General features: G+C 44.1%; 1 protein-coding gene across 1 annotated transcript in view; it reads left to right on the top strand.

Annotated features, from left to right (window-relative positions):
- RHOJ (ras homolog family member J) overlaps positions 1-27,050 on the top strand; it is a 78,186-nt gene that overhangs the window by 38,705 nt on the left and 12,431 nt on the right. The window contains exons 2-3 of the mRNA XM_032875241.1: positions 16,353-16,411; positions 25,976-26,140. Coding sequence (XP_032731132.1) covers positions 16,353-16,411; positions 25,976-26,140 — 224 coding nt within the window. The remainder of the gene's footprint in view (positions 1-16,352; positions 16,412-25,975; positions 26,141-27,050) is intronic.

Raw genomic sequence — 27,050 nt, 5'->3', positions numbered from 1 at the left:
CAATCTAAATGCTCTAAGTCAGTGGTTCTTAATCTCAGCCACACAGTGTGATCATTTGGGGAGGTTTCAGAGATATCTACACCTAGGTCTCAGCCCCAGGGATCCTGTGAGCATTGGCCCAGGGCGTGGGCAAGGTTGAGGACCATGGCTCTAAGTACAACCTTGTTGGAGATGAAGTGTATCCTAGGAAACATGTTCAATTTGCACATATAACTAACTTAAATGCTAGAGTCAATCAGTCAACAAACTGTCGACATTGATCTAGGATTAAATCAAGTTCAGGGAGAACTGTTCTCTAGATCAACAGCCAGCCACTCATCTGTGCATACTTTTGCCCTCACCACCCCAGACACATCACATCTCTGCTGCCATCACCCGGGCTAAGCCACCGCCATCTTCCTCGGCCACTAAAACAGGCCCCCTATTCTCTCTTGCCTGCCGTCAAAAAGCAGCCAGCAGCCGGTGTGAGCTTCTTAAAATATAAATAAGAACATGTCATTTCCTTCCTCAAAAACCTTCAAAGGCTTCCTACTGCTCATGCTACAAAATACACAAGCTCCCCAGGCCATTGTCTGCTCACCCTCTTCATTTACTACACTCTGACCACCTTGACCTTTCATTTCCTGCACATCTTTTCTACCTCAGGCTTCTGTGTGTGTTGTTCTCTCTCCCTTAAACACACACACACACACACCCCTGATCTCTTCCCACCACACACACACATACTCCCTGCCTTGCTTACTTTACTCACTGCTGCTATCTCAGCTTAAAGTCACTTCCTCAAAGAGACTGTCCCTGACCCCCAATCTAGAGTGAGTCCCGTGTTTTATACTCTCTCAGTGCCTGACTTTGTATCTTTCTGGTGTGGGGTTATTTTTAGGGTATCTGGCTCCCCCTCTAGACCATAAACTCCCTGAAGACAAAGACAGTTCTGCTTTGGTCACCCAGCACCACTTTCTCTGACCCATAGTAGATGCTTAGTAAATACTCAATGTAAATAAAACAAGTGTGTTTTATTGTGCCATTTACCTACACGGAGGGATACTGTAAAAAATAGATCATGAAGTGTACAGCCATGTTTACTCAACACAGTGTTCAGAATCCTGCCCCTACATTCTACAGGCAGTCCTGTTATGAAGCCCCAGAGGAAGTTTTCCCACAGTCTCAGTTCTATGTATACTTACGTTTCTCTTGAGTGACCTGCTGGTGTTTTGCTATCATATTCCGTAAATCATTCAATTTTGATTCTACAATGATTCTATAAATCATTAACCAATTAGGCTTCCCTCTTTGCTTTGACCGAAAAGAAGCCCAGGGTCAGATTTGCAAGCTTCCCCAGCCTTAACCCTTGCCAGCCCTGGAGGAGACTCTCATGATTGTAACCCTAATCAAGTTTCATCTAATCAGTACTTCCTTCATTTTCCCTCTGCTTCTCTTTCTTAATTATGATGTATTATAAGCCATCTTAAATACTCTCTGGAACTAAGCAAGACATAATAACTAAATTAAATAATGACATATAAGTTATTCAAGGAAAAGAGAAAGCGTACCTATGTGATGAGTTGTTTCAGTGGATTCAATAAATAAGACCTCTTTTCCCTGCTTAAGAAAGAAGAATCCGGGGCGCCTGGGTGGCTCAGTGGGTTAAGCCTCTGCATTTGGCTCAGGTCATGGTCTCAGGGTCCTGGGATCAAGGCCCACATCAGGCTCTCTGCTCAGCAGGGAACCTGCTTCCTGCCTCTCTAACTGCCACTCTGACTACTCGTGACCTCTCTGTCAAATACATAAATAAATAAAATCTTTTTTGAAAAAGAAAGAAAGAAGAATCCAACAGGAAAAGACCAGAATGGGCTTAGGCACATAGGTTAACAGTGGGCTTCTAACTCCATCACCAAAAAAAAAAAAAAAAAAAAAGACATTGGAAAACAAAGTCCTCTGTATCCAAAAAGAGAGCAAAACTTTTACTTTTCTGGGCAAACAAATCCCAAAGGGGAAGTGGGAAGTGCTAAGCAAGGCATGCCCTTGCATGCTAAGTGTTGCTCCCACACTTAGCAATCAGATCATTCTGATTCTCTCCACTTTCCCAGGGCTGGTCAGGCCAAGCCTTAACACTTATTGATACCCTTCACGTGGAAACTTTAAGTCAAGAGAAAGAATGTCCTCTCCCCTCAAACATCATTGACTTGCAAACATTTATTTGACTAGTAGCTATTTTACAATATAGTTACTGTATTCATTTTATATTGCTGCCATAACAAATTACAAGCTTATCATCTTACATTTCTGAAGATCCAAAATGTATCTCATTAGGCTACAATCAAGGTGTAGGCAGAGCTGTATTCCTACCGGCTCTGGGGAGAGTCCATTCTCAGTCTTTTCCAGCTTCTGTGGACCCTTTTGTACCACTCCAACTTTTGCTCCAGCTCTGACATGTTTGACTCTGATCCCCTCCCACTCCCCTCCCCCGCATCCCTCTTTCCCTCATAAGGACATGTGGGACTACATTGAGCCCACCAGGTAATCCAGGAAAATCTCCCCAGCTCAAGATCCTTAATTTAATCATTTTAATCACATTGACAAAGTCTCCTTTGCCACATAAGGTAACCTATTGACAGGATTAGGGAATTAGGAGGTGGATACCTTTGGAAGATCCTTATTCTGCTTTACCATTGTTGCATTAAATCAGGCTTCTGCGGATATGGCAAGGTATGAATTTGGGATAGGATTAAAACAATATCAAAGAACTGTCTCCCGTATCTGGAACCATCCACTCAAACCAATTCCTTTATTACAACAGTTACATCGAAAGACATGATACAAAAAATACTTTTTGGCCCTAGATAAGTAGTCAAGGAATATTTCTAAAGCTGATTTTAACCCTCACAAAAACATCCCTTCCTCCTAATCTGTAGCCCTCCAGCATGCAGCTGTGAGGAAAGAACTATTTTGTTATTCTGCCCCACCCCTAGTCCCCCCTCTACTTCCACACCCCACCCCCTGGAACTCTCACCAGTCTCTGTGGTCCCCCAGACCTTCCCACCCCTTCCACTCCCCACTCCTAGGATTTCCTGCCCTCCAAGTCACTCCACCAGTCCCATTCCCAGAAAGACAACAGCATCAGAATGGGACATGAGATGGGGTAAGAAGTATTTCCTAAGAAAAGGAATGTGAAGATGAGACCTTTGACAGAGAAACTGGGAAATTCCCACAACTCTATAGGAAGAACCTGACTGGATTTTTAGATAATTTTTCTAGCCCTGCTGCTGGCTCTGGATTTTTTATGTATATTGTTTATTCTCTTGCCTTTCCTTACTCTTGAATAAAAGGTCAAGGCCTCTATAACTCTGAAGGTGAAAACCCTTCAGAATTCAGAGTGATGACATGCAAAGGGACATCCAATAGATACTTGTTTGTTATTAATCATGAGCATCTGGCTGTCATTTGCTTGCAAGTGCCAATTCCTAATTCTCTCATCTGCTAAAAATACACTCACCTGAATACTTCAAAAGCACATAGGCTTTAAATAATATCATAAATCATTTCTTTAGTATTTTCTCTCACTGGGTGAGGCCACTGCCCCCTTCTTGTCTATCTCTGATTTTCTCCAGCCATTTCTATTTTTAGGTGGGGCAGGACTTACTGGTTTGTAAGGCTGATCTCTTCTCACTCTTCCTGGGGTTATATAACAACAACCAGTCATAAATGACATACTCACAGAGAGCCAGAAGACCTGATCTTTATAGACTTTAGACCAAAGTCTAAAAGAGAAAAGTTCTTGTTGACCGTTGAAGAATCAGCCAATGTGATGATTTTAAAAAACAAAGAAAGTATGAATTTGTCTCAAGAGGTATGGTTAATGCTCTTACCTCACTAATTCTATATTTTCAAAAAAACTATCTGGAACATAATTAGATGTGTTCAGTTATTTTTCTCTCTCCTTCTTGGCTGGGCAGTGAGATCAGGAAGCAGAGTCTGAGGAGCCGGGACTGACCCCCACAGGGCTCCCAGGCAGCATGGTGGCCAGAGTGATGGTGGAGCCACAGAGGTCAAGGGCTTGGGCTTCTCCCCTAAGGCCCTGAAACTGAAGACCTCAAGGGCTGCATTATATCATACAATACCGGATCAGGGTTGTCTCAACTGTCAATGCTGGGAACTAGCCAAATATGCCATCACTGTCTACCTTGGAGTGAGCCCAAGCCTTGAGCTCAATAGCTTTCCTTCTTTTCTAGAATTGATCAATTTCAATTCAACAATTATGTCTCCTGGCCTCTACACCTGAAAGTATCACCCGGACCCTCTACTGTGATTTCCTGAGTATAAGGAAAGCTGCAAGTCTGCAGACTCTCCTCCAACCTATCAGATGCTCCTGAAATCCCTATTAGAGATTTATCAGTTTGGTGTGATCATCTCTAAAATGTATGCTCTCTTCGGGGGATGGAAGGGTGGATTTTAGGCTATCCATTCATTCAACAAATATCCATTTATTAAATACCCATTACTTCCAAGACACTGCTGGATCCTAGAAGTTTGTCTTTGCCTAAGGAATTCACAGTCTAGTCAGTTATTAATCATTTGCAGAACCTCAATGTGTGGGGGAAACAGAGGACAATAGATGTTGGTAAGGAAGATGGGGACAGAAGGACACCAGTTACTGAGCCAGAGAGGGGAAACGGGGTGAGGGGAGTTCATCCAAACAAATCAGACGTGTCCAAATGAGCTCCACCAGCGGTTCTGAAAGCCAGGACTGCATGAGCCTCTACACTAGATAGAAAGACAGACAGCAGCAACGGTAGATACTTCCACAGGTCCAGAAGCACACTTTTTTTTAAAGATTTTATTTATTTGACAAAGAGAGAGCACGAGGGCACAGCAGAGAAAGTGGCAGAGGGAGAAACAGGTTCCCTGCTGGGGAATGACCTGAGCCGAAGGCAGACACTTAACAGACTGAGCCATCCAAGTGCCCCTGGAAGCACACTTTCTAAAATAGATCACAGAACTTCACAAAGACACTCAGAAATCCCCACACACAAGAAAGCACACTGGTGTTTATTATGCTCCAAGCTGCCAGGGTACAATCTACTGAAATACTGAAATAAATTACTGAGCAAATCAGTTCTTTTCATGGTCTCATTTGCCCAAATCACTTGCCTCCCTCCCCTTACTCATGCTCTCACATTTTGAGGTCAATTTCCTTTCAGTGATGACCCAGGGGAATGACACAACATTTTCCAAGCCTCAAGATTACTTGTTTATAATTTCCTCTTTTTACAATCCTCATTTTTGGCACAAGTTCCTTCCAAGCCTCAAATTCCCATCCAGGAAACCAACAGCCATTTCCAGAGGCTCACTCTTAGCAGAACCAGTAATGTGCTTATGCCCCCAACCCCTTAATTCCTGAAGACCAATGAGGGGGCAGGTGAAAGTGAGCCCTCCAGTTGCTGGACCTGGCTCCTTCTTGCATTTCTTTGGTAGAGTACCCTTTCCCATTCATAAATACCTGTCAACCACCTGACCCTGTGTCCACATGACTCCCACCAGCACAACCGCATTTTGCTTCTGACCAATTCCTGACGACTCAAGAGTGCCATCATCTTATCTCTCATTCCCCTTTCAGCCCTTGAGCCTTTAACCTTCTAGTCTAGTAGAAATTACCATCCCAGCTACCCCTGATGTCCTTGACAATATAGTAGTTTAAACTCCTGAGTATCTATGGATTCCAAGAGAAAGACATGATGTTAGTATCACACCAGAATTCGACAAGTGACCTCCCTGACCTGTGAAACAAACAGCTGCATTATAAATATATCAGGTTTACAAGAAAGGATATTAACTTACAAACATTTATAATCTTCCCCTTCCCCCTCTTCCTATCCCCAACCCCACTGCTATGGAAGAGAGAAAATACCTCTGACTACTCAGCTTCCCTCCCCTCCAAAGCCCAATGGAGAGCACCCCACAAGTCTTGGGCTTCCTTGTGTTGGCAGAAAGAAGACTAAAATATGTACAGAAGGAGCGCTGGTGAAGAGTGGGGGATAGGGACAAAGCTTCAAGGCTGTTGGTAGGCTCTGAAAAATACTGAGAAGATGAATTTAAGAAGCAGTGCTATGGTTTATGATTTGAATCCTGCTTTGGTGTCTTTATCTTTCACTTACAGTCAGAGTGGTAGACAAGGAAAGCATCAGCAACCAAGAAGAAGACAACCCAGATGACATTTAATCTAATCTGTATAGAACAGTGATAATCATAAAACGATAACCACAACTGGGGAGCACCCAAATATCATTTTTTTTCTGACTTACGTGTTCAAGATAACAAAGTACAGAAAAAAATAAAAAGCATTTTCTGTAAATATTTTTATAGAGGCAATATAGAATTTTATCTCCTATCAGACATTATATCCTATTTTACCTCACTCCTCACTATTGTTTAAAAGGTTACATTTGGGGGTTGCTTGAGTGGGGCAGTCCTTTGAGGGTCAGACTCTTGGTTTCAGATCAAGTCTGATCTCAGGGTCATGAGATCCAGCCCCGCACTGGACTCCTTGCGAAGCATGGAGATTGCTTAAGATTCTCTCTCTCCCTCTCCCTCTGTCCCTTCCCTAGAGCTCTTTTTCCCTCTAATATAAATACATATATCTTTTAAAAATATAAAATAAAATAAAATAAAAGTTTACAATGTAAGGTTGCTCCATAACTGAAGGGGACCAATTCCCAATTACTGCACTTTTAGGTTTCTGTTAGCAACTATAAATACTTTGGTGATAAATTGTCTTATATGAATATATTGTTGTGCATATGTATGAATATTCCTGGGGATACACCGTAGGGATAGAATTACTGAGTCAGAGACAGACCCGTGATTCGGCGTTTGATCTATATGGAAAAATAGCTTGCCAGAAAACTTGAACCAATTTACATTTCCTCCACATTCTTGTATTCACCAACACTGGGTGCCACTCTCTTCATTTTGTCAATTTGATAGGCCAGAGGTTATATCTTGTTTAACTTGAATATTTTCACTCCAATATTCACTGGCCCTTAATTTATTTATAAATTATACATATTCTTTATTTTTTTCTTTTGGATCAGTTATTATTCTTATTGATTAGGATATACCCTATGTATCAAAGATAACCTTCTTTAACCTTCATATATCATGATTATGTTTTCCCAGTACACTTATGTTTCTTTCTTTTTTTCAAATCAAATTTATTGATCATTTTCTTTATGGTGTTCTTCACTTGCTGTTTTATTTCCAAATAGTAACCAACTGTCTAAATACAATATATTGACTACTTCATCTTTCTTCACTGCCATTTATATACTAAATTCTTACACAGGTAGCATCGGCTCTGTGGCTGAGATTCCTGTTCCATTTCATTGATTCTCATGCCGGTGCCATGCTTCTTTAATTAGTATAACCTTATAATACATGTTAATGTATATTAACCCACTTATCCTATCATTTTTTAATAATTAGCTATCCTCACCAATTTCACTTTCCATATAACGACTGTAATCACTCTGCAGGGTTCCCAGTTCAAAAATCCTATTGGAATTATTTTAAACTTATTAAACTGAGGAAGCCTAACATCTTTTTAATACAGAGCTTCTTGTCCAGATCCGTGTTTCTCCATGCCCTTCTTTTATGTTGCTCTGCAGAGTGCTTTTTCCAGAAAGGTCTTGCACATTACTAGGCAGTTTATAGTTTTTGTTGTCATTTTGAAAAGGATACTTTCCATCATATTTTCTAAGTACTTACAGCTGGTACCTGATGGAATTTTTATGGACCAATAATTCTTCGAAAATTCTTCACAGGAACACACCAGTCCACCTTCATCTTCACCCGATCTTTGCATTTCCACAGTGACTATTTCTAAACAAGGAGGGGAGAGTGCCATTGTACCCAAAGTGCCTCATTCCCCTATTGCATAGGTCAGACATGGCCAAAAAGATATCTGTGCAGCATTCAGTAAACTTTACGATTTTCCCATATATTATTTCATCTAATATTCACAACACCTGTCTGAAGTGGATTACTCTAGAGTAATCAAGTTGTCATTAGTCCCATCTTGAAGATGAGAAAACAGAGGTTCAGATCTGAATCAGTCTCCTGAAGAGCTTGGTTAAAACGCAGACATCTGAGGTGCCTACAAGGCTCAGATGGTTGAGTGTCTGTCTGCCTTGAGCTCAGGTCATGATCTCAGATCCTAGGATGGAGCCCCACTTCAAGATCCCTGCTTAGCACGGAGTGTGCTTCTCCCTCTCCCTCTGCCACTCCCCCTGCTTGTGCGCTCTCTCCCCTACCCGACAAATGAAAAAATAAAATCTTTGTAAAAACTAAAAAAAAGAAAAAAGAAAAAAAAAAAAGGCAAACATCTCGATCCTGTCCCACACCTATTCCGTCAAAATCTTAGGGGCAGGGTGTGAAACCAAGGAATCTGTGTTTTTAACTAGCTCCCCCTGGTGGCTTCCATGAAACATTTCCATCACAGCATCAAAAGGCTAAAATTGAACGTTTCTGCCTCCACCTTAGGCATCCATTCCACCATACTTCACGGCAAACCCAATAATTATGAAGGTTCTTTAAGCAATTTATGAAGAAGCTGGCATTTTTAAACGTATCTCTTTATACAGGGATCCTGCAAAAAACATGCTCTGGTTTGCCACGACAAGCCCCTGTGTGCAGGCTTCACTTATCATTCAGTCACTTCTTCCCAAAGTCTTCATTAAAAGACAGCTCCCCTGTCCACCTGTGGCTAATGCCAAGCTGCCTGGCTACTATGGCTTTCACAGCCCCAGTGAACCTCAGGACACCTTGGCAGTGGTCCGGCCCTACTGGCCTAGAATCTGGCAGCCCCAGGCTGGTGAGAGTTGTCTGGAAAAGTGGCAGAGGGCTCCAAACACAGATCCCAGCCAGCAAAGCCCCACTGCCAGGGCAATCTCTCACAGTAGGTGGGCCATCTCCAGTGGAGGGCGCCATTGCTGGTGACCCTATCCTGCCCGTTACTGTACAGAAAAGCTCACGGTGAGCCTCTGGGAAATGCCTAAGACTCATCTACAGAAAATAAATGTCTCAGAGAAAACCTTCCACTTGGGTAGAGTTTAATGCACTTATCAGTCACTCAGCCACTGTTTGTGGAGTTACAGGGCCGGCCCACACTGAGCTCTGAGACGCGAGAATAAATAATGTGCAATGCTGTATGGCTCAGGAGCAAGGAGACCTAGAAAGAGGCTTAATGTATTTGGAGGGAATCAAGAAAAAGTTATGGAAGGGAGTATTATGGTTGTGGGAGTTTTCCAGACTGACAAGTGCAGAGAGAGCATTCCAGAATTTCTTTTTCCAGAATTCCGGAGGGACTAGCTTAAGCAAAGGCATCATGAGTATAATAGATTGTAAGAACTGTGGATCACTGGATGGTAAAAAAAATAAAAGAGAGCTGGAAGGGTAAGCCAGGGCCAGATTACAAGGACTCTGTAAACTCTTGGAAGGTATTTGAAGTTTATCTTGGAGATGTTCAGGAGCCACAGCTGCATGAACTCTGGTGGCAGTAAGGAAAGCACAGCAGCTGAGCCTGGAGGCCGGATGTGGATTAGGCGGCTTTGGCCATTGACAAGCCTGGGAAGTAGGGTCCGCACAGGGACAGCTGCAAGGATAGTAAAGAGGACTCCGATTCCCAAGCTGCCAAGCAGGTAGAATTGGCAGGATGAATGTCGTGGAAGGAAAAGTGAGGCCAAGAAGAACTCCGAAATTCCAGGATGTGGATGTCATGGAATCATGGCTTTGTGAAATTCCTTGAAAACCCTTGACAGGAACATACTATAAGTGTGTTCATCCCCAGTTGGCTCCAAGAGTCCTAGAACTAAACAAGCTCTGCCCCATCCTCCTCCTCCTCCTTCTCTTCCATCATCAGACAAGTACTGGCAAGAGCAGACCTTTCCTGAATGCACACTCCACACCCAGAACCGAGGCAGCTTCGTTCCCACAAGCTCTGTCCTCAAAGTTACTCTTCTTTAAGAAGCCATTTGTTCAGTGATGCCTCCTTCCACGTGTGTGAGCTTTGCTGTACAAAATCATCATACCCACACTCTCTCTTGCTCCCCAAACTTCCAGTAAGAAAAATCAAGACTTAGGGAAGCTGTGGCTTGCTCAAGCTCCCAGAGTTCATTTGCAGTGAGTCCACAGTTCCAACCAGTTCTTCCACCTTAAAATCCAGGGCGGTTACACCTCAAAATAACCACAAACCCAATCCCCTGTCATGATTCCTAAATGCCTAGAAGAGAAAGAAACATGACCAGGGATGGAAGATGCCTCCAGATATGTGGTAGGTTCACATGGAATTCTCATTTTTGTAGGACCCATATACAGACCCAACAACAACAACAACACTAATAACAACAACAAGACCTCAACTCAGAATCTGAACAGATTCTTGGATAGCGTGTTGGGTTTTCTCCTTGGTCTGTGTTCTACAGAAACAAGACCTCATGCCCGCACATCAAATAAGAGACATCCCCAGGCGACTTGTATTTGGGGAATAAGTAGGGGAGGCAAAGGGTAGAGGGAAAGGGAAAGCCTGCTGCTCAGCAAAGAAGCAAAGAAGGGGAAAAAGCTAGCTGGGGTAGGCCAGTGTAGATGGGTGAGAAAGGTTTCAACCCACATGAAGAAAGAGGATGGTGAATGCTGGAAGTTTGAAACTGACCAGGAAGGAATTCACCAACATTCTTATTTAGGAAAATGTATCTTTTATTTCTAGTTTCATACAGTTTTCTAACCTACTTTTTTTTTTTTAAGGATTTTTATTTGTCAGAAAGAGAGAGCATGGGCAGTGGGGAAGGGCAGAGGCAGAGGGAGAAGCAGGCTCCCCGCTGAACAGGGAGCCGGACACAGGGCTTGATCCCAGGACTCTGAGATCATGACCTGAGCCAAAGGCAGACACTTAACGAAATGAGCCACCCAGGCATGCCCTAACTTATTTTAATTTGAAGAAAGTCTCAGATGCTTCTGAACTGGTCCCTTATAAAAGGAACATGTGCACTCTGAGGCTTCAACCAGGTCAAAAACACACACAGGCAGCTCCTAAGAGTGAACAGGGAAGCTAGGTAACTGCCCCAGACAGGCTCTTCCAGAAAGGAAGAAGAGTAGGGGATGAGGGTCAGTTCAGAGAGGGGAAAGGTGAGGCTGCTCCTGAAGGTGTCCGGTCAGCTAGGCATGATCAAAGTCATGATCAAGAATTTTCATTTAAATTCTTAGACACAGACAGACTGTTGTGATGATTACCCCTGACTTCGAACAGCTTAGAAAGAGTTTTTATGGCCCCTTAGGGTAAACATGATTTGTTCATTTCCCAGGTGAGAGACCTACTGGCTTGCCCAACATCTCAGCAAATGAGTCACAAAGCATGGACTTGGATTCAGACATGAACAAAAATTAGCTGAATCTTGGATATAAGGCTAAGAGCATGAAACTCTCCTTTCGCTGTCTTGTAGGGGCAACCCTCCCCCCAGGGACTAACAATCTAAGGGAATGTACCTTTGTGTGATTCTGCTAACTAAAAACTTGGGACTTTCAGAAGGTGCATGATAGCTTATAAATCTTCTCAGGTGGATAAGCAAAGAATTCCCATTTAGTAGAAAAGACAACACGGAAGGTTATCTTTTCCACAGAACAACAACTAGTTTCCCATTGAACCTAGTCACTTCCTCCAACCCCTCTTCTTTTTAAGTACCTCTAAATGTCAGCTCTTCAAAATTCTCCTTGTATAAGATTTGTCACCTTACTGGTTCCCTCATCAATAAGTTAATAAATCTTTGACCTATCTTCATCCTATATTTACCTGAGAGCCACATTTTTTATCTTCTTTAAAATCCTATTTCTTGCTAGGTATATCACCTAGTGTTTCTTCCTCCAAAATAGCACCTTTATGGTATTACATGAACACACCTCATTGGGTCTGCTTCAGCCTACCTCCCAGAGTATACTCCACACGAGCCATGCGGACAGCTAGCTAGGTGCTGGGAAGGAAAGGGCGGCTTCCTCCCGGCTGACCTGGCATTTCCACCATGCGTTTCTTTGGCTTCATCACTGATGCATCATGTTGACTTCCAAAGACTGCTCCTGGCGGATGAGATGGCCAGCCCACCACCTAACAAGGGAGGGACTTTGGCTCAAGTGCCTCGTGCTGCTCATGAGCTGGGCTGAGGGTCTGACCTGGCTTGCAGGGAATGACCAACACTTCCTTATCCAGGTTTGCAAATGACACATGGGGCCAGACACAAGGGGACTGAAATGCCGAGGGGAGCAGGTTGCGAGCCCACCCGGGACATTTTCTTTCTGGGTGATGCTCAAGAGATCCCACCCCCAACTTCGACTTCATTAGCACCTCGTTCGGCTCACAAAATTAACCACTCCCGTCTGTGCAAAGAACCACAAGGAAGCAAAGATCTTAAAGGATTTGGAGAAGGCCTTCATTTTACATCTTAACAGGTCGCTGGCAACTTTTCACACTTTACTGAGAGAACCAACAGCCATTATCAGGTCATCTGACCCACTCTCTTTAAAACCCCTCTACACTCAGTAAACAACTCTAATAGCTCCAAGAATAGACAGTGTTCTGGGATCGTAGCCTGACCATAGCCTGACCGCGGTCTGCCAGGCAGATTAGCTGGCTGCGCCTTCCCAGCAGTCATGTCCTGCCAGGGGGCTTCTAGCTGCAGCTTGGTGCATTTTGAAGGATTTCTTCCACCTGAGTTGCCCCTGGTGTTCTGTTTCTGTACCATGTGCTCAGCCTCAACTGTGTGTACTAGGAACTGTGCTGTGTACCGTGTGGGATAGGAAGTATGGACATTCTTCCTCCAGGGTCTTCCTATCCAGCGGGAGACAGAAGACAGAGATCTAAATAGCTATCATTTGGGGGTAGAAAGTGACCAGTAGGGGCACCTGGGTGTCTCAGTGGGTTAAGCTTCTGCCTTTAGCTCAGGTCAGGATCTCAGGGTCCTGGGATGGGGCCCTGCATTGGGCTCCCTGCTCAGTGGCGAGTCTGCTTCTCCTTCTCCCTTTCCCTCTCCCTCTGTGATCTGACTCTCAGTCTCTCAAATAAATAAAGTTAAAAAAAAAAAGTGACCAGAAATTCACAAATATTATGAATTTTTGTGCCAGTTAATCAGCACTGGGGATTCAGTGGACAGCAAGACAGGTCCCTGTCCTTACTAAAGGTTCAGGAAGCCTTTGTTGAAGGAGGGGAGGGGAGGGTAATAATTGTTCAGCGCTTCCTACGGACCAGGCTGTGTGCCAGACATTTTTTCATTTAATACGCTCTTTACAGGTGCTCTCTTTGGTAGGTGATGTTATCCCCATTTTTAACAAATAAGAAAGGCAGGGCTCAGAGATGTTAGGTGACTTTCCCAAGATCACACAAATGGTGAACAGCAAAGGTAGGTGTCCAACACGGAACCATGGGACTTAGAAGATCCTGCTCTTTCATCCTCACTACATTTACTATCAGCATCGTAGGGCCTTTCGTGCTGTCATGTGTTTCCAAACTGAGAACTTTGTAGGACACAGGTTGGCAAGCCATAAGGCATCCACTGCTCCTTTAAGATAAGGACTCATAAAGCCATTTGCAGTCTGGACAGCCTATGATGATTAATGCTTGGTTCTGTCCCTTTGTGTTCCCTAGCATCATCCGTGGGATCCACTTATCTCCCTCCAATAAAATGGGAGACTGAAAGAACAGAAAAGAGAATAACAGTGATTGCCCGGGTTAGGGGTACAAGCGCTGCCCCTCCTTTTGGGATCCCTCCACCAGGGCTGGCCAAATACACAGAGTAGATAGCCGCTACCCAACAAAGCTGAAAGCCAATGAGACTTCTACCTGAAAAATGCACCCCTCCCCCTTTTTCCTTAATACGAGGAAATTATTTCAATTCCTTCTCTTTCACTTTCTTTGGGAGAAAGAATTCGGGACTTTCGTAGCTTCACAAAGCCTTTGGGGAAAAGTCTAAATTAGTGCGTCAGGACCGCCAGGCACTGTGCGCTCACCTATTCGGCCCCACCTCCCCCAGTAAACCCGGGTTAGCTGGTGAGACACCCCTTGTCCCTCCCCTAGTGTGCCCTGAGTAACTCACAGCCACCCCGGGGACGCAGCTTACACCTGTCCTCCGGAAAGCCTTCTCTGACACGCGTTGCGTGTGTGCGCATGCGTGTGTGCGTGCGTGCGCCGCGCATGGTCCCTCCCCCGCCGGCACGCACACACATGCGCGCATGCCCAGTAAAACAGTAATGGCTCTACTGTGTGCTCCCACAGCCCTCCACGCTGCCCCGGCAGGGTGTTTACCACGTGGCACTGTGCCCAGCCAGGCCTTGCGGGTGAACCCCTCCTCCCCACCCTCCAGGACAGGAGGGATTCTAGCTGGTCTTTGTAGTCCCAACACTGAGTGCGGTCCAGGAACCCCGTAAACCCTGGGAAGGACAGACAGAGGGCAAACTCTGCCGGAGTCTCCTCCCAAAGGCCGCAGGGGGAGCAAAGGGTGGGGCCGGAGGGGAAGCGGGCCGGAGGGACGAGCCCGCAGCACTCCTACAACAGAGGTCAGAGCCATTGATGAGGAACATCTGCAGCGCCTACGGGGGCCGTGAGGATGACCTGGCATCTGGTGCTCGCGCTGGAGATGGCCCTGGGCCTGCAGGTCGTGGGACGCTCCAGGAGGGTCCCCAGAACAGCCCTTCCCTCCCCCTCCAACCCCCGACCCGCCAGTCCTAGGCTCACCAGAGCAGGAAATTCCATGCTGTAATAGTTGGATTTCTTCCCTTCATTCCTGACCCATGACTAGGTAGCGAATTGGTCATGAAAGAAACCACTTCGGCAGACTTTAGGAACATCTGAGTGAGCGCCAAGCATGCAGGGAGAGGGGAAGTAGGTCCGGACAGAGCTCGGGCGACACAGTCTCACCTTCATTCCCATTGCTCGCCTGATAGGAAAGGAAATCAAAACGTTGGGAAGCCCCTCTTCTGTCAGCATGGTCGCCGGCGTTGCGTGGAGCTGGGTCCGCCAGGTCCACGTTCGAAAGCTGCTCCGGGCGAGCGGCTGCAGCCCCGTTATCCAGCCGCACACGTGTGGATCTGGGTAGATGAGAAACGTCGTTCCCGGTGTCGGGAGGCAGCGCTTTTAAACTGATGCTTTTCAGAGGATGAGACTTTGAGAGGTACTTAGCCTTCGTGTAGCCCAGGAACCTGAGAACCAATACCGGTCCAATCAGTCCTGAATCAGCAGCTCTGAAACAGGCTGGAGAACCCAGGGTGGTGGGCAGGGGCGTGAAGCCGGTGACAAAGGTTCCTCCGCCATAGATCTGTCTTTCCTGCATAGCTAATGGTTGGAGGAACCAAAAATCATTTTTTATACAGTATTTGCACATTTTTTGATTAAGTAGGAAAAAAAATCACAGTCTCCCTCACATTTTACTTCCTTTTTCTAAAAAGATTAAATGGGGGGGGCTTAAATTCACCCTTTCTATTCACCATGAGGTTGTATTTCTTTTGCATTCCATGTGATCCGTCTCGGTTTAGTTTCAAGTTGGGACTCTATTTCATTTCCAGACATGTACAGAGTGGTCTGTATCCCTCTATTACTTCTCCCTTTGGGGCACAATTTCTTGGCAAGGCAGTAAGCCTGCTAGGTAAATCAAACTGTCAACTTTCCACTCTATGTACACCCTTCAGGTCTATGAAAGCAAACCCAGACAACACCTCCTCCTGCACCTAACATTCAATATTGTAATAAATCAGGTGGCTAAAGCACTTATTTAATCTTAAAAAAAAAAAATTTTAATAAATGTTGTCCTTCTCATTTCATTATTAGCTTTGCCTTATAGACTATAAAATATGTAGGTGAGTCACTAGTCTTGGTTTTCATGGTTTTATTAACATTTCAGAGACAGACTATAGCAGAAAGATTTCAAACAGAGAAGTTGCTCACACAGTTCTATATCCTGAAACATGGCTCAAATGAAATAAAAGAAAAAAATAACCAAACCAAGAAAGGATCCAGCAACCTTTTCCTTTCAAGAGCTTGATATTCCAGGGCCTAATCGGGATCCATGAGTAGCCTACAGAGCGCCCTCGCGGCACCAATAATACTCATCTCAGCTGAAAAATTAGGAACTTGGCTGAGCCCATCTGCTCTCACTGCAGACCAAGGTTGCGTTTCATTTGGAAACCATGCGGTCAGCTTGGTTTAGAATATACGTGGGTGAGGCATATGCTTCTCCTTACTGCCCAGGAAGATGCTGCATAGAGAAATATGAAGCCTCCTGATGAAAACTTGCATTTATGGACTCTCCTCTTCTCTTCTCCCCTAGTTACCGTGACAGTGGGAGGCAAGCAACACTTGCTCGGACTGTATGACACCGCGGGACAGGTACAGTGTCGCTGTTTTGATTCATTAAGGGTTTGGGAGTGGGGAGAATGATCCATGTGGCTAGGCATGTAGGAACAGATATGACCTGTTCTGATCACTTGGGACAAATTTATTGTCTATCTAAATGACAACCAATGGCATATTCTTAATATCTTAATGTTTATAATTACAAAAAAAACAAATCATTACATTACTCAAAGTGTTGATGGGCAAATAACCATTCATTCATTGGTTGGTGTATATCAATAACCAAAATAATGTTGTTTGGCCAAGTACCTCAATTTCTTCCTACCCATGCCAATTCCAAATTCGGGATTAATGAGTCAATTTTATAAATTTTTGTTTCATCTATTATTTTTTTCACATTATATTCTTTGCCCAGCCTTTATTTGAATTGCCTAATGAGCCATGGATAGGTCCAAAAAGAGATGGGGTATGGGGGTGGGGGTAGGGGAGGGAGATGGATTAAGTGTCAGTAAGAAGACAAGCCAGGATCCTGAATGGTTTCCAAAAGTGAGGGTCAAGTCCTGAATAACCAGAGGTTGACTCTACATTCTCTAAGCTTCTTGAAATGCTCTCATTCTGTCGGAGATGTATCTTCAAGATGGAGAACGTGCCCAACCAGTAATGTAAGGCCGTGGATTAGAAAGAACCCTGCACACTTATCAACTAGCATGTGCCCTACATGGATAAAAATGCCACCTCATCTTTCTTTCCTTGTACCCTACACTCCACTATGAAAGCTTTCTAATGTTACAAATTCATGGGTTAAGCAATTGATGGCTGTGGCCCAATTTCTTTGATAGAGCTTTTGTTACCATTGGGTCATTTATTTAGGTCAAAATCAGCGGGTTATTCAGTCTGTCCAAACTCATACATCTTAAGTCCTTTGGAGTGAACACTGACCATGCTCTTTCCTACTGTGAGTTTCCTGGTTATTATTCTTTGTAGTTATGCATTTGTCTGGGCTTTTTTTTTTTTTCCCACGATTATCTGGAGATAGGTCTTTTTGCTCAATTTGAAAACTCTGTACTAGGAAAAATAATAAGAAATGGAATTTGGGGGGGATTTCTGTGTGTATTTGCAAGGACCATCTATAAAAGCCTGTGGGACATCAGAAGCTGATGTCGGATAAGCCTGGACAGTGGGGAACCTGGAAAAAATCTTGCACCAGACTCAAGACTTGTAAGAGTGAGTCAGTTACCCTTCATTTGAAGATGGTTGTGTTAGCCAGCTGCTCTCAGGAACTGGGGAGTAAAGGAGATTTCTCACATCGATATCAAGACACAGAACTCGGACACAATGCTTCAAATGCCTAAATCACAAACTCGGTTGGGCTCCTCTGGGTTAAGGTACAAAGGCGTCCGTGCACCCGCTGCTTGAATGTCCCTCCACCAGAAAGCCTTGCAGCAACAGAGTTACTCTCTTTTTTGGATTGAATTTCCCTATTTTCATTCAGTCATATAGTCATTAGGGTGTCCCCATTCACCAGAAACTCACAGCCTGGAAGAGAGAGAAGTTTACACCCCTATTCCCCACAGTCAGCATTCATAAATACAGTCTAGTTTGAAAAGTTCAATACAGCAAGGATTATTGCCTGCCTCTGAAACTTCTCCGTTTCCCTCATCTTCTGAAAAGCTCCGTGTGCCCCTCATACCCATCCAGTGCTCTCCCCCTCAGTAGCAATCCATAACAATTGTTAGCTTCTACCCATTCATTGTCCCCAGAACAATCTCCCCAAGCCTCTATTTAATTTTGAATCCAATAAAACTGTTTAAAAGCCCCTATAGAGTTTAATTAGTCTTTCCCACTGCTGTCCTTTTTAGAAAAAAAATTTTAAATAACATTAGTATAGGACTTAAAGCTGTAAGGCAGTATAAAAATATCCTTAAGCTCCAACTTGAAAAAAATTGAATGACCCAAACTTCTGACACAGAAGAGGTGATGGGCACTGATAAAATATCACAAGTGGGTTATAGACATTTCTACAACTTAACTTGTACTCTAATGCTTTCCACCCGCTGCTTTAAAAGCTCAGGCGTGGACAAGGATCATAGGGGTACATGCAGCTTGGGGAAGAGGAATCAGAACACATCTTAAAGTTCTTCTAGGCCTAAAATTCTATGATTAGGACTTTTAACAGACTACTTCAAGAAGGCCTAAAAGACCTGGAGTAATTAAGCAAAAGGATTTGAGGCCAGACCCAAGGGAGACCTTCCAGCAGCAAAGGATTATTAAATATTAGAGTGTGTTACACTAAAGGGTGACATGTAATTCATTTTGTACAATAGTGGTGGTTCTCAGTCTTAAGCAGACATCAGAATCACATGCAGGTCCTATTAAATCCAGGTCCCTGGGCCCCAGTTCCAGAATTTCTGATTCTATGGGTATGAAATGGGGCCCAAGAATTTGCATTTCTAACAGGCTTCCTAGTGCTGTGGCTGCTGGTCTATACACCACATTTAAAGAAACACGTCTTGGGGTACCTGGGTGGCTCAGTTGGTTTAGCAACTGTCTCTTGGTCTCAGCCTGGTCTTGATCTTAGGGTCATGAGTTCAAGCCTCGTGCTAGGGGCAGGAGGGGAATCATTGTTCTAGAACTTTGCCACTCAAAGTGTGGTCCACCAGAAGCATCAACATCACCAAGGAAGCTTGTTAGGAATGCAGATTTTCAAGCCCAGCCTACCGAATCTGAAAATTCATGTTCAGAAGATCCCCACATGACCTATAGGAGAAGCACTTCTCTACAAGTCTTCGGTGATCGGGGCATGGCTTTAACCTTAGGAGGGTGCAGCAGAAAATACCCCTTCCCTGAGCTGATTCCCCTGGTTCTACCCTTCTGCTAATCAGGCTTTGTGACACACTTAACTTAGAAGCACAATCCCAAAATTCCCATTGCTGGCCTCAGGTAGGATCATCCACTATCCTCAGTTATATTCCAGCAAATGTCACTGAGGTCACAAGGTTAAGGGACATTCAGCTAATTCAAAAATACACATATGGCCAGAGTTACTAAGAAAGAGAAGTGATCTCAAAACCAACTGATTAATCCCTGAACTGCGAAAAAAAAAAAAAAAAGGAAAGAAAGAAAGAAGTCTCTGAAACCCAACTCTAGAATGCTATCTTGCTGGGAATATTTAGATTTTCTTACATGAATAAACCAGGAAGTAGTGTCCCTCCTCTTTGTTTTGAACTAACTGTGGGTCAGAGTCCATGAAAACAGCCTCAAGAGGTGCATGTTCTGAAAAGTAAAGTGATTGGAACTTGGTATTTCTACACTCAAAGTCAGCCCTAGACAAAATGCTTTAACCTAGCTCTGTCCACGTAGTCATACATAGTCCTTTTGGACACATCACGGCGGGGTGCCCCCCAGGCACCCCCCGGAGACAGGCTCCTGGCCCTTCAGGAACCCACCAAGCATTTGCTAAAGACAGTTCAGAATGAAGTCCAGCACCCGGCCGCTGCTATTAACCATGAACTTCCTCCCCAAATCCCCAAAACATATATTGGTACTTGGAGTAGAATCCTTTGAAAACAAAGTCGTCAGAACTCTGGTTCAGCTGTGAGACAGAATTCCAAACAGTGAATTAAGGCAATGAGGTGTGGGATTTTCTGCAGGCTGACTCTGCGTGTTTCCGCTCAGCTCACCCTGGAAAGGCAGCAAGGCCAGGCCTGGACACCAGATCTATTGAGGTCACGCCAAGTCAGGCTGTACAGCATGAGCCCCTGGTAGTGTCTTACTGAAAGGTTCTCTGAAAGGGATTTCTAGGGTTCAGACCTTTGGCTCGGCTACAAAGAGTCCCAGAGCCAACTTTTCTGTGACGTACTTGCAGGCCAGTACGTGTCAAGTGCGTCATTAGAGACCAAGCAGAGAACAGGATGCTGGGGCGGGGATGTTGCAGCAAAGCCTGGGCATTCACTAACCAAGGAATGCCAGACTGGTGGACCAGTCTGTCCCAGGTCATGGCTCAGAGCCAGGCATCCTCCCATCCCAGCCACCTAGGACAGAGCCAGCCGCGGCAGCAGACATCTTTCCTCCTCCTGTCAGTGGGCCCTTGGCTACATGAGTGTGTGGGTGAAGCCTTACTCAGACCGTGACCCCTCAGGCCTAACTCCAGGAGAGACACCTCTCAAAGGCCACATTTGCAAACGTGGCATTGGTGGCACTGCCAGGGAAGAATTGGGATCTCCTGGTGTTAGGAGCTAGGTTTCTCGGCAAGATGAACCCCCATGTTCTCTGCACACAAGACCCACAGGATGGAGTGGGGGGGGTGGCCTGTCTGTATGTTGGCAAGCATGGGATGCAAAGCCACAGCCCCCAGCAGCTCAGCTGTGTGACCAGGGAAGTGAGGGGGTAGAAAGGCCATCAGCCACACGCCTCCCTCAGCCAGGACTGTACACCGCGTGTCCTCACCTGCTCTGATTTCTGAAGCATCTCTCCCCCCGAGAGCTTGACGAGGCATGGGAGGCAAGTACAGCTGGGGTTCACTCATGGTAACCCAGGGTCCATTCAGAAGGACATGAGCCTTCCCTGTGGCCATTGGCTGACCCCATGGGGCCATCTGGAGCACAGATTCTGGCATCAACCCTCCACGAAAGTTTGCCTAAGGCTCAAAACAAATGTTTTTCCCCAGTGAACAACTCGACTTTTCTAACTCATAAGCATCTTAATGTGGTTTTAGAAGCGTGCAATTTGGAGATTAGGAAGAAGTTTGCTAACATGACGAGTTATTAATAAAAGTAACCTCAGGACAAAATCTTACCTCTAGAATCATTTTTAAAAAATAATAAAGCTTGGCTGCCTGCATGGCTCAGTGGGTTAAGCCTCTGCCTTTGGCTCAGGTCATGATCTCAGGGTCCTGGGATCGAGTCCCACATTGGGCTCTCTGCTGGGCAGTGAGCCTGCTTCCTCCTCTCTCTGTCTACTTGTGATCTCTCTGTGTCAAATAAAATCTTTAAAAATAATAATAATAATAATAATAATAATAATAATAAAGCTGTAGGGACATGGATTCAGAGGTGAAATTAGAGTATGCAATCACGTGGGTCTTGTTACTATTCAGTTTAGAACAAGCAAATTTCAGATTCAGCCCTGGTATCCCCTGAGGGCAGGGACACTGAGACTATTGTTCATGGGAGGGACTCTCGAATACTAAAGAACTTACTACATTCAAGACTGTGCTCTAGGCAGTCAACACATACAAATGCATTTTATTCTCAAAAAACCCTATGGGGCAACACTATTATCCACTCATTTTATGGATTAAGATGCTGAGGCATAGAGAACTTACCCAGTGTTACACAGTAGTCACAGGCCATGCTGGGATTTGAACCCAGAGAATGTGTCTCCCTGGCCCAGGCTTTGAAGGGCTATGCTACACTCCCACCCCCTGGCTCTTGCGCACATTTTCCAGCCCAAGCCTGACAGATATGAGTGTACTTATGGGAGAAGATAAAAATGAGACTTATGCTAAAATCTGGGATAAATGTCACTAAACCCAAGAGGACTTGGAAGCAGAATTCTATTTCCAATTGAATGTGGGTGGGGAATGGGTGGGTTTGGGGTGCGGTGGGGGAGACTCAATGCAACTCTCCTTGTAACTCCGAGTGTGGTCCCTGGGCCCACAACATCAGCATCACCTGGAAACTTGTTAGAAATAAATTCTCAGGCTTCATTCCAGACCTGCTGTTGAATGAGAAGCCACACGTTAACAAGATTCATGGGTGCCGAAAGTCTGAGGAGGATTGGTCGAATTGTTTCATTTCCTCACCACCTGGACCATGAGGCTCTGGCTGTTCCAGACATATGTGGAAGGCACATGGCCATCAGACCGAGGCTACCCATGAACTATTATTTCTTCACAGTGTCCCATAGTCATCCTAGAGCCCCGGATCTGCCTTCAAACCAGTCTCCTGCCTTTGGAGCAAAGTTAGTGGAAAGTACTCAAAAGCCTACCTTGCCCCAGCTTCATCCCTATCCCCTGAACCACCCACCCCCTACCCAGCCCCCTTGTCCCTTTTAGCCCCCCAAAGCTCCACTCAAGCCGCAATTTTAGATTGACCTGTCTCCTCTAGAAACATTCAAGACCTGGTCTTCCATTCTCAGTCTCAACATTGGAAGGGGCCTCAACTACCAGCGAGACCATTTCTCCATTTCTCAGAGTTCCTTTACAGCATCTCCACACGTGGTCATCCAACCTAGGCTCAAAATGTGCCCTGCTGAAGAAAACATATCAGCTGGGGCAAACTAGTTATTTCTATATTTTCGTTTTCTTTCCCCCAAGTGGAGAGTCAATTCTTACTCACCTTCTAGGCTTCATAGAGCATTTTTAACAGTGCAGGAGACAATCAGTCAATCTTTCTGAATGGAGTTACACAGCAGAACTAAGGTGTCTACAGAAGAGATATCCAGAATACAGAGCAAGATAAGCCTCCATGAAGGACAAAGTCGGAAGTCCCTCGGCTGGAGGGCCCTGGCTACCCTGCCAGGAGTAAATGATCAAAAACCCGAACTCCTCTTACACTCCCACCTGCAGTCCCCACAGCAACCCATGGTCTTCCTAGCTCTTCTAGAATTGCTTTGATAGCTTCTGGTTATAGAATTAAATCAACATGATCCTTTCAGACAACTAGTTATTTGTTCCTACCTTATATAGTTCTGATGGTGCAGTTTTTGGGTTTTGGCTTTGAGGTTTTAAATATATAGTATCTGCTGCCACCTGGTGGTAATTACTAGCAACTGCAGGCCATGAAGTAGATCATAAACCTGTGAAATCCAACATTTCTTAGATTCCTGGGTAAAACCATGAGTCCGTATTAAGATTCCCAGAAAACTGAATTTCCCAAAAAAAAAAAAATGCTTAATCTGTCGCTTAACATTCTGAGCTGAGCAAATAATGTGGTCACAATTAAGAGCTGCAGCTGGATTTGGGCTAAACAGCCCATCCTGGTATTTAATCGTTCTCAGACATTAGCTCATTACTGAACTTCTCTAAAATTTAATTTGCTCATAAGTGAAATATGGATGTGGATGCTGCCATCTCTCCAGTGCCATTGTGAAGAACTAACAAGTTCTGAAACAATGCCTGACCCTTCGTGCTAAGCCCTTGACCCCACCTCAGCAATGATGAAGATAAGGAGGATGCAAATCAGTTATTCTCAATTCCACGTCAGTTCCAAACCCATGATACCAGAATGCTCAGATTCCCAGCCCAATCTACAAAAACAGTGATTTAATTGGTCCTGGAATGTGGGGAAAGAGGCATTTAGTTGGCTACCAGCATGTTGGGATGGTCTTAAATTTCCCCAGGTGATTCTAATGAAAACTCTGCCATAAATGGCAAACAGAAAGCCATGTGTTCATTAGCAGGTCACTGCACCAAACCGTGGGCGGGGTTTACGGAATGCATGCTGTGGACAGAGTATAAGTAGGGCATGAGAAAGAACAGCATGGTCCCTGCTCCCTTTAACACAATCCACATGGGAGGATGAAGTGGCAGAGGTCAGGTGGTATCATGAACAGCTGTAAGATACCGCCTGGGAAGGAGTTTGTAGCTTGTCAGACCTCACAGCTGCTCCCTAAGGCAAAGTCCCAGAGAAAAAGGAGAGCAGTGCAGAGACCGTGGGCAAGAAGGTTTGGTTACAGGGCTCTCGTATAAAGAAGAGGGGATAATGACAAGAAATGAGCTGTCCACTTCCCACTGCCTTGCCACTACCAGTACCACACACACGAACAGAGGGAACAATTTAACTGATATGCAACCAGTAGGCCCAGTCCAACAGCCCAGTATGACCAGTCTTTATTCAGCAGTGCAATCAACTCTGATTATTTGCTTAATAGAAATATGATCAATGATCCACTATAACTCATTTTTTTATTCTTTAATTTACTTTTTAAGACTTGAGATTTTGTTTTAGCCTCCTTGCCAACTTACACTGATTTTGTTAAGGTAATTAAAAACCTTTGCTTAAATTTTAGTAGGATTAGCAGTGGTAATAGCTGCAGCCTTGTGGGCTGAGTCTGTGCAGGCCGGGTACTTGGAGAAGCTCCACTGTAGATCAGCACATGCCCTCTCCCCAGGGACTCCCTTCCAGTCCCCAGGTGTTCACGTACGTACGTAGGTTCTCCCTTTTTATAAAGACATCATGAGAGTCAACAGAAAGAGCACAAGGTTGATATTTTTAAATACCCATGACATAGCAAGTTTAAAAAGTCAAGTGACAACAATAGGAACTATACCATCAATTTATCTTTTTTAAACTAAGCGCCATGTCTATTATACCTGTTTATAAGTATGTAAAATTCAGACGGATACTGCTCAATCATGGCTCCCTCTAGGAAGAGAGGAAAAACTAGGAGAGATCACAAAGAAGGCGAAAACAAGCTTTCCCTTGTACCATATGTATTACTCTAGGTAAGGTCTGAATTTTTGCAATGAACATATATGGGTTTTAGCTGCTTTTTTTTAATGTTAGAAAGAGAAGTCAGGACACTAATAAATGAAATGATATGTTGCCTACATCTAAGTACGTGATAAGCATGAACATACAGGTTTCATTGCCCTATGTATGTGTAGTGTGCGCATGTACATGGCGTGTGTGCATATATGAAGTACACACGGTGTGTACAACCACTATATAAATTGTGGTGTGTGCAGACATGAACGTATACATAGCATACACTTATATAGTATAAGTACACACACATAAAATTACTTTTCGCTTATGTGTTACTAAATTCTATGAAAACAGAAAATGTTATATTGAAATGGCAGATTTACCTTGGAACCTCCTAAGACACTTCACATACAAAAGGTACTTGCTGACATTTTCCCAAAGTTGAGATGATTCAATGTTTTACTTTGTCTTTTTCCTCTTCCACGGAAACAGCACATACATAAACGTTTTCTGTAACCGGGGACTCTTCAACAAGAGCATATTCTTACCTGAAAAGTGTTTGGGGAAAAAATAATTAATCTGGTATTTTATTTACTAGGCCACACGATGTCCTCTAGGTAGACTTAGCCAAAGTCTGAACTCTAAACCCTCACACAATATTATTTCTACAGAATTGTGGTGTCTGATTTGGTAACAACTCTTTGTTTTACATTTATAGATAGCTTATTCTAAATTAAATTTGCATGCAACTTTTAAAAGTTGTATAAGAAGAGAATTGCTGTGCCTTGGCCAATGGCACACTAATTTAAATAATATTCAATACAACATAATTCCAACGGGACAGGGAATTGCCATAATCCTTATTGAATTATATACATTAAGTGGGTAAAATTTATAGCATGTACATGATCTCACTAAACCTGCTCAAAAAATTTCTTTTTAAGTTCTTCTTTCAAGGGGAGCAATTTACCATCTCCATACACAAAGAACAGGTGTTTTCCTGACTGACGGCTTCTTTATTTCTAGGAATACCTGGAGGGAACCACCAGATCCCAGGGCCAGGAAGGAATCGGGTCACAGGGTGCTAGGGGGGAGTCTGGCCCAGGACACACAACCACGGGGGACCCGCCTTTTCCTAAGCTGTACAAACCCTTTGCTCTTCCCACAGGAGGACTACAACCAGCTGAGGCCACTCTCCTACCCCAACACTGATGTGTTTTTGATCTGCTTCTCTGTCGTGAATCCTGCCTCTTACCACAACGTCCAGGAGGAATGGGTCCCAGAGCTGAAGGACTGCATGCCTCACGTGCCTTACGTCCTCATAGGGACCCAGGTTAGTGACAGTGATGGCGGGCGGGTAGGCAGGGCAGGAGGGTGGCAAAAAAGGAAAGACCCTTTAGGTGTCTCTTGGACATCCTATTTCAACAACATGAGAGAAGAGTGTCTCAGATGTTATCAATCCGATAAACAGCCATTCTTAAGATCTGTGTAATTATTTAGCCCATGGTCGAGAAAACGACGGAACTATTTAATATGAAACAGGAGGTTTTGATGTGGTCTTTCAAAATTAATCTCTCTGCTTTTAGTTTTAAATAACGAAGTACGTTTTGAAACAGATGCCCTTCTCTAGCCTTGAGCGGGAGTAATGAGATGGGGATATCAACCACACTGCCTAATATTTTTTATATCTGAAATCTACAGTTGTTTGGAAGTCACAAAATAGGTGAATGTCAAAATGACCCCAGCAGTCAGAATGGGCACATTATGAGAGGGACTCCTCAACACCACTGGAGAAGGAAGACAGGATTTCACTCTTCTCTGTTCCCCTTTAAACCTCTTGGTCTTCCGGAGCTTAGGAGAGAAGTGAAAAACAGGTGTACCAGATAAACAAATCTGTGATTGTCAAAGGCTTTGAAGTGTTTTGAAAGCTAATAAAGTTCTATAATTTGAATTTCCAACAGTAAGCCAACTGCACAAATGTGTTAGAGATTGTTCCTACTTTTTATAGTTTTGGAAGGATTGTGTTCTTCGCTACACTAAAACCTAAATTACTATCCAAAGACACAGAAACATAATAATGCTGACGGGTTTTACTGTTATCTGTTTCACATGCTCCTGCTTTCTATTTCTCATTTTCTATTCTGTTTAACAAAGAGAAATGTTTAAAAATAATAAAAGTACTTCTAGAGAAGATACGGACAGATAATTAACACATCCAAAAATCAGAGTATAGTTTGCGCTTC

The sequence above is a fragment of the Lontra canadensis genome, unplaced genomic scaffold, assembly GCF_010015895.1.
Source record: "Lontra canadensis isolate GAN:19392208 unplaced genomic scaffold, GSC_riverotter_1.0 scaffold55, whole genome shotgun sequence".
Classification (NCBI taxonomy): domain Eukaryota; kingdom Metazoa; phylum Chordata; class Mammalia; order Carnivora; family Mustelidae; genus Lontra; species Lontra canadensis.
This window is presented reverse-complemented; position numbering and strand designations above follow the sequence as displayed.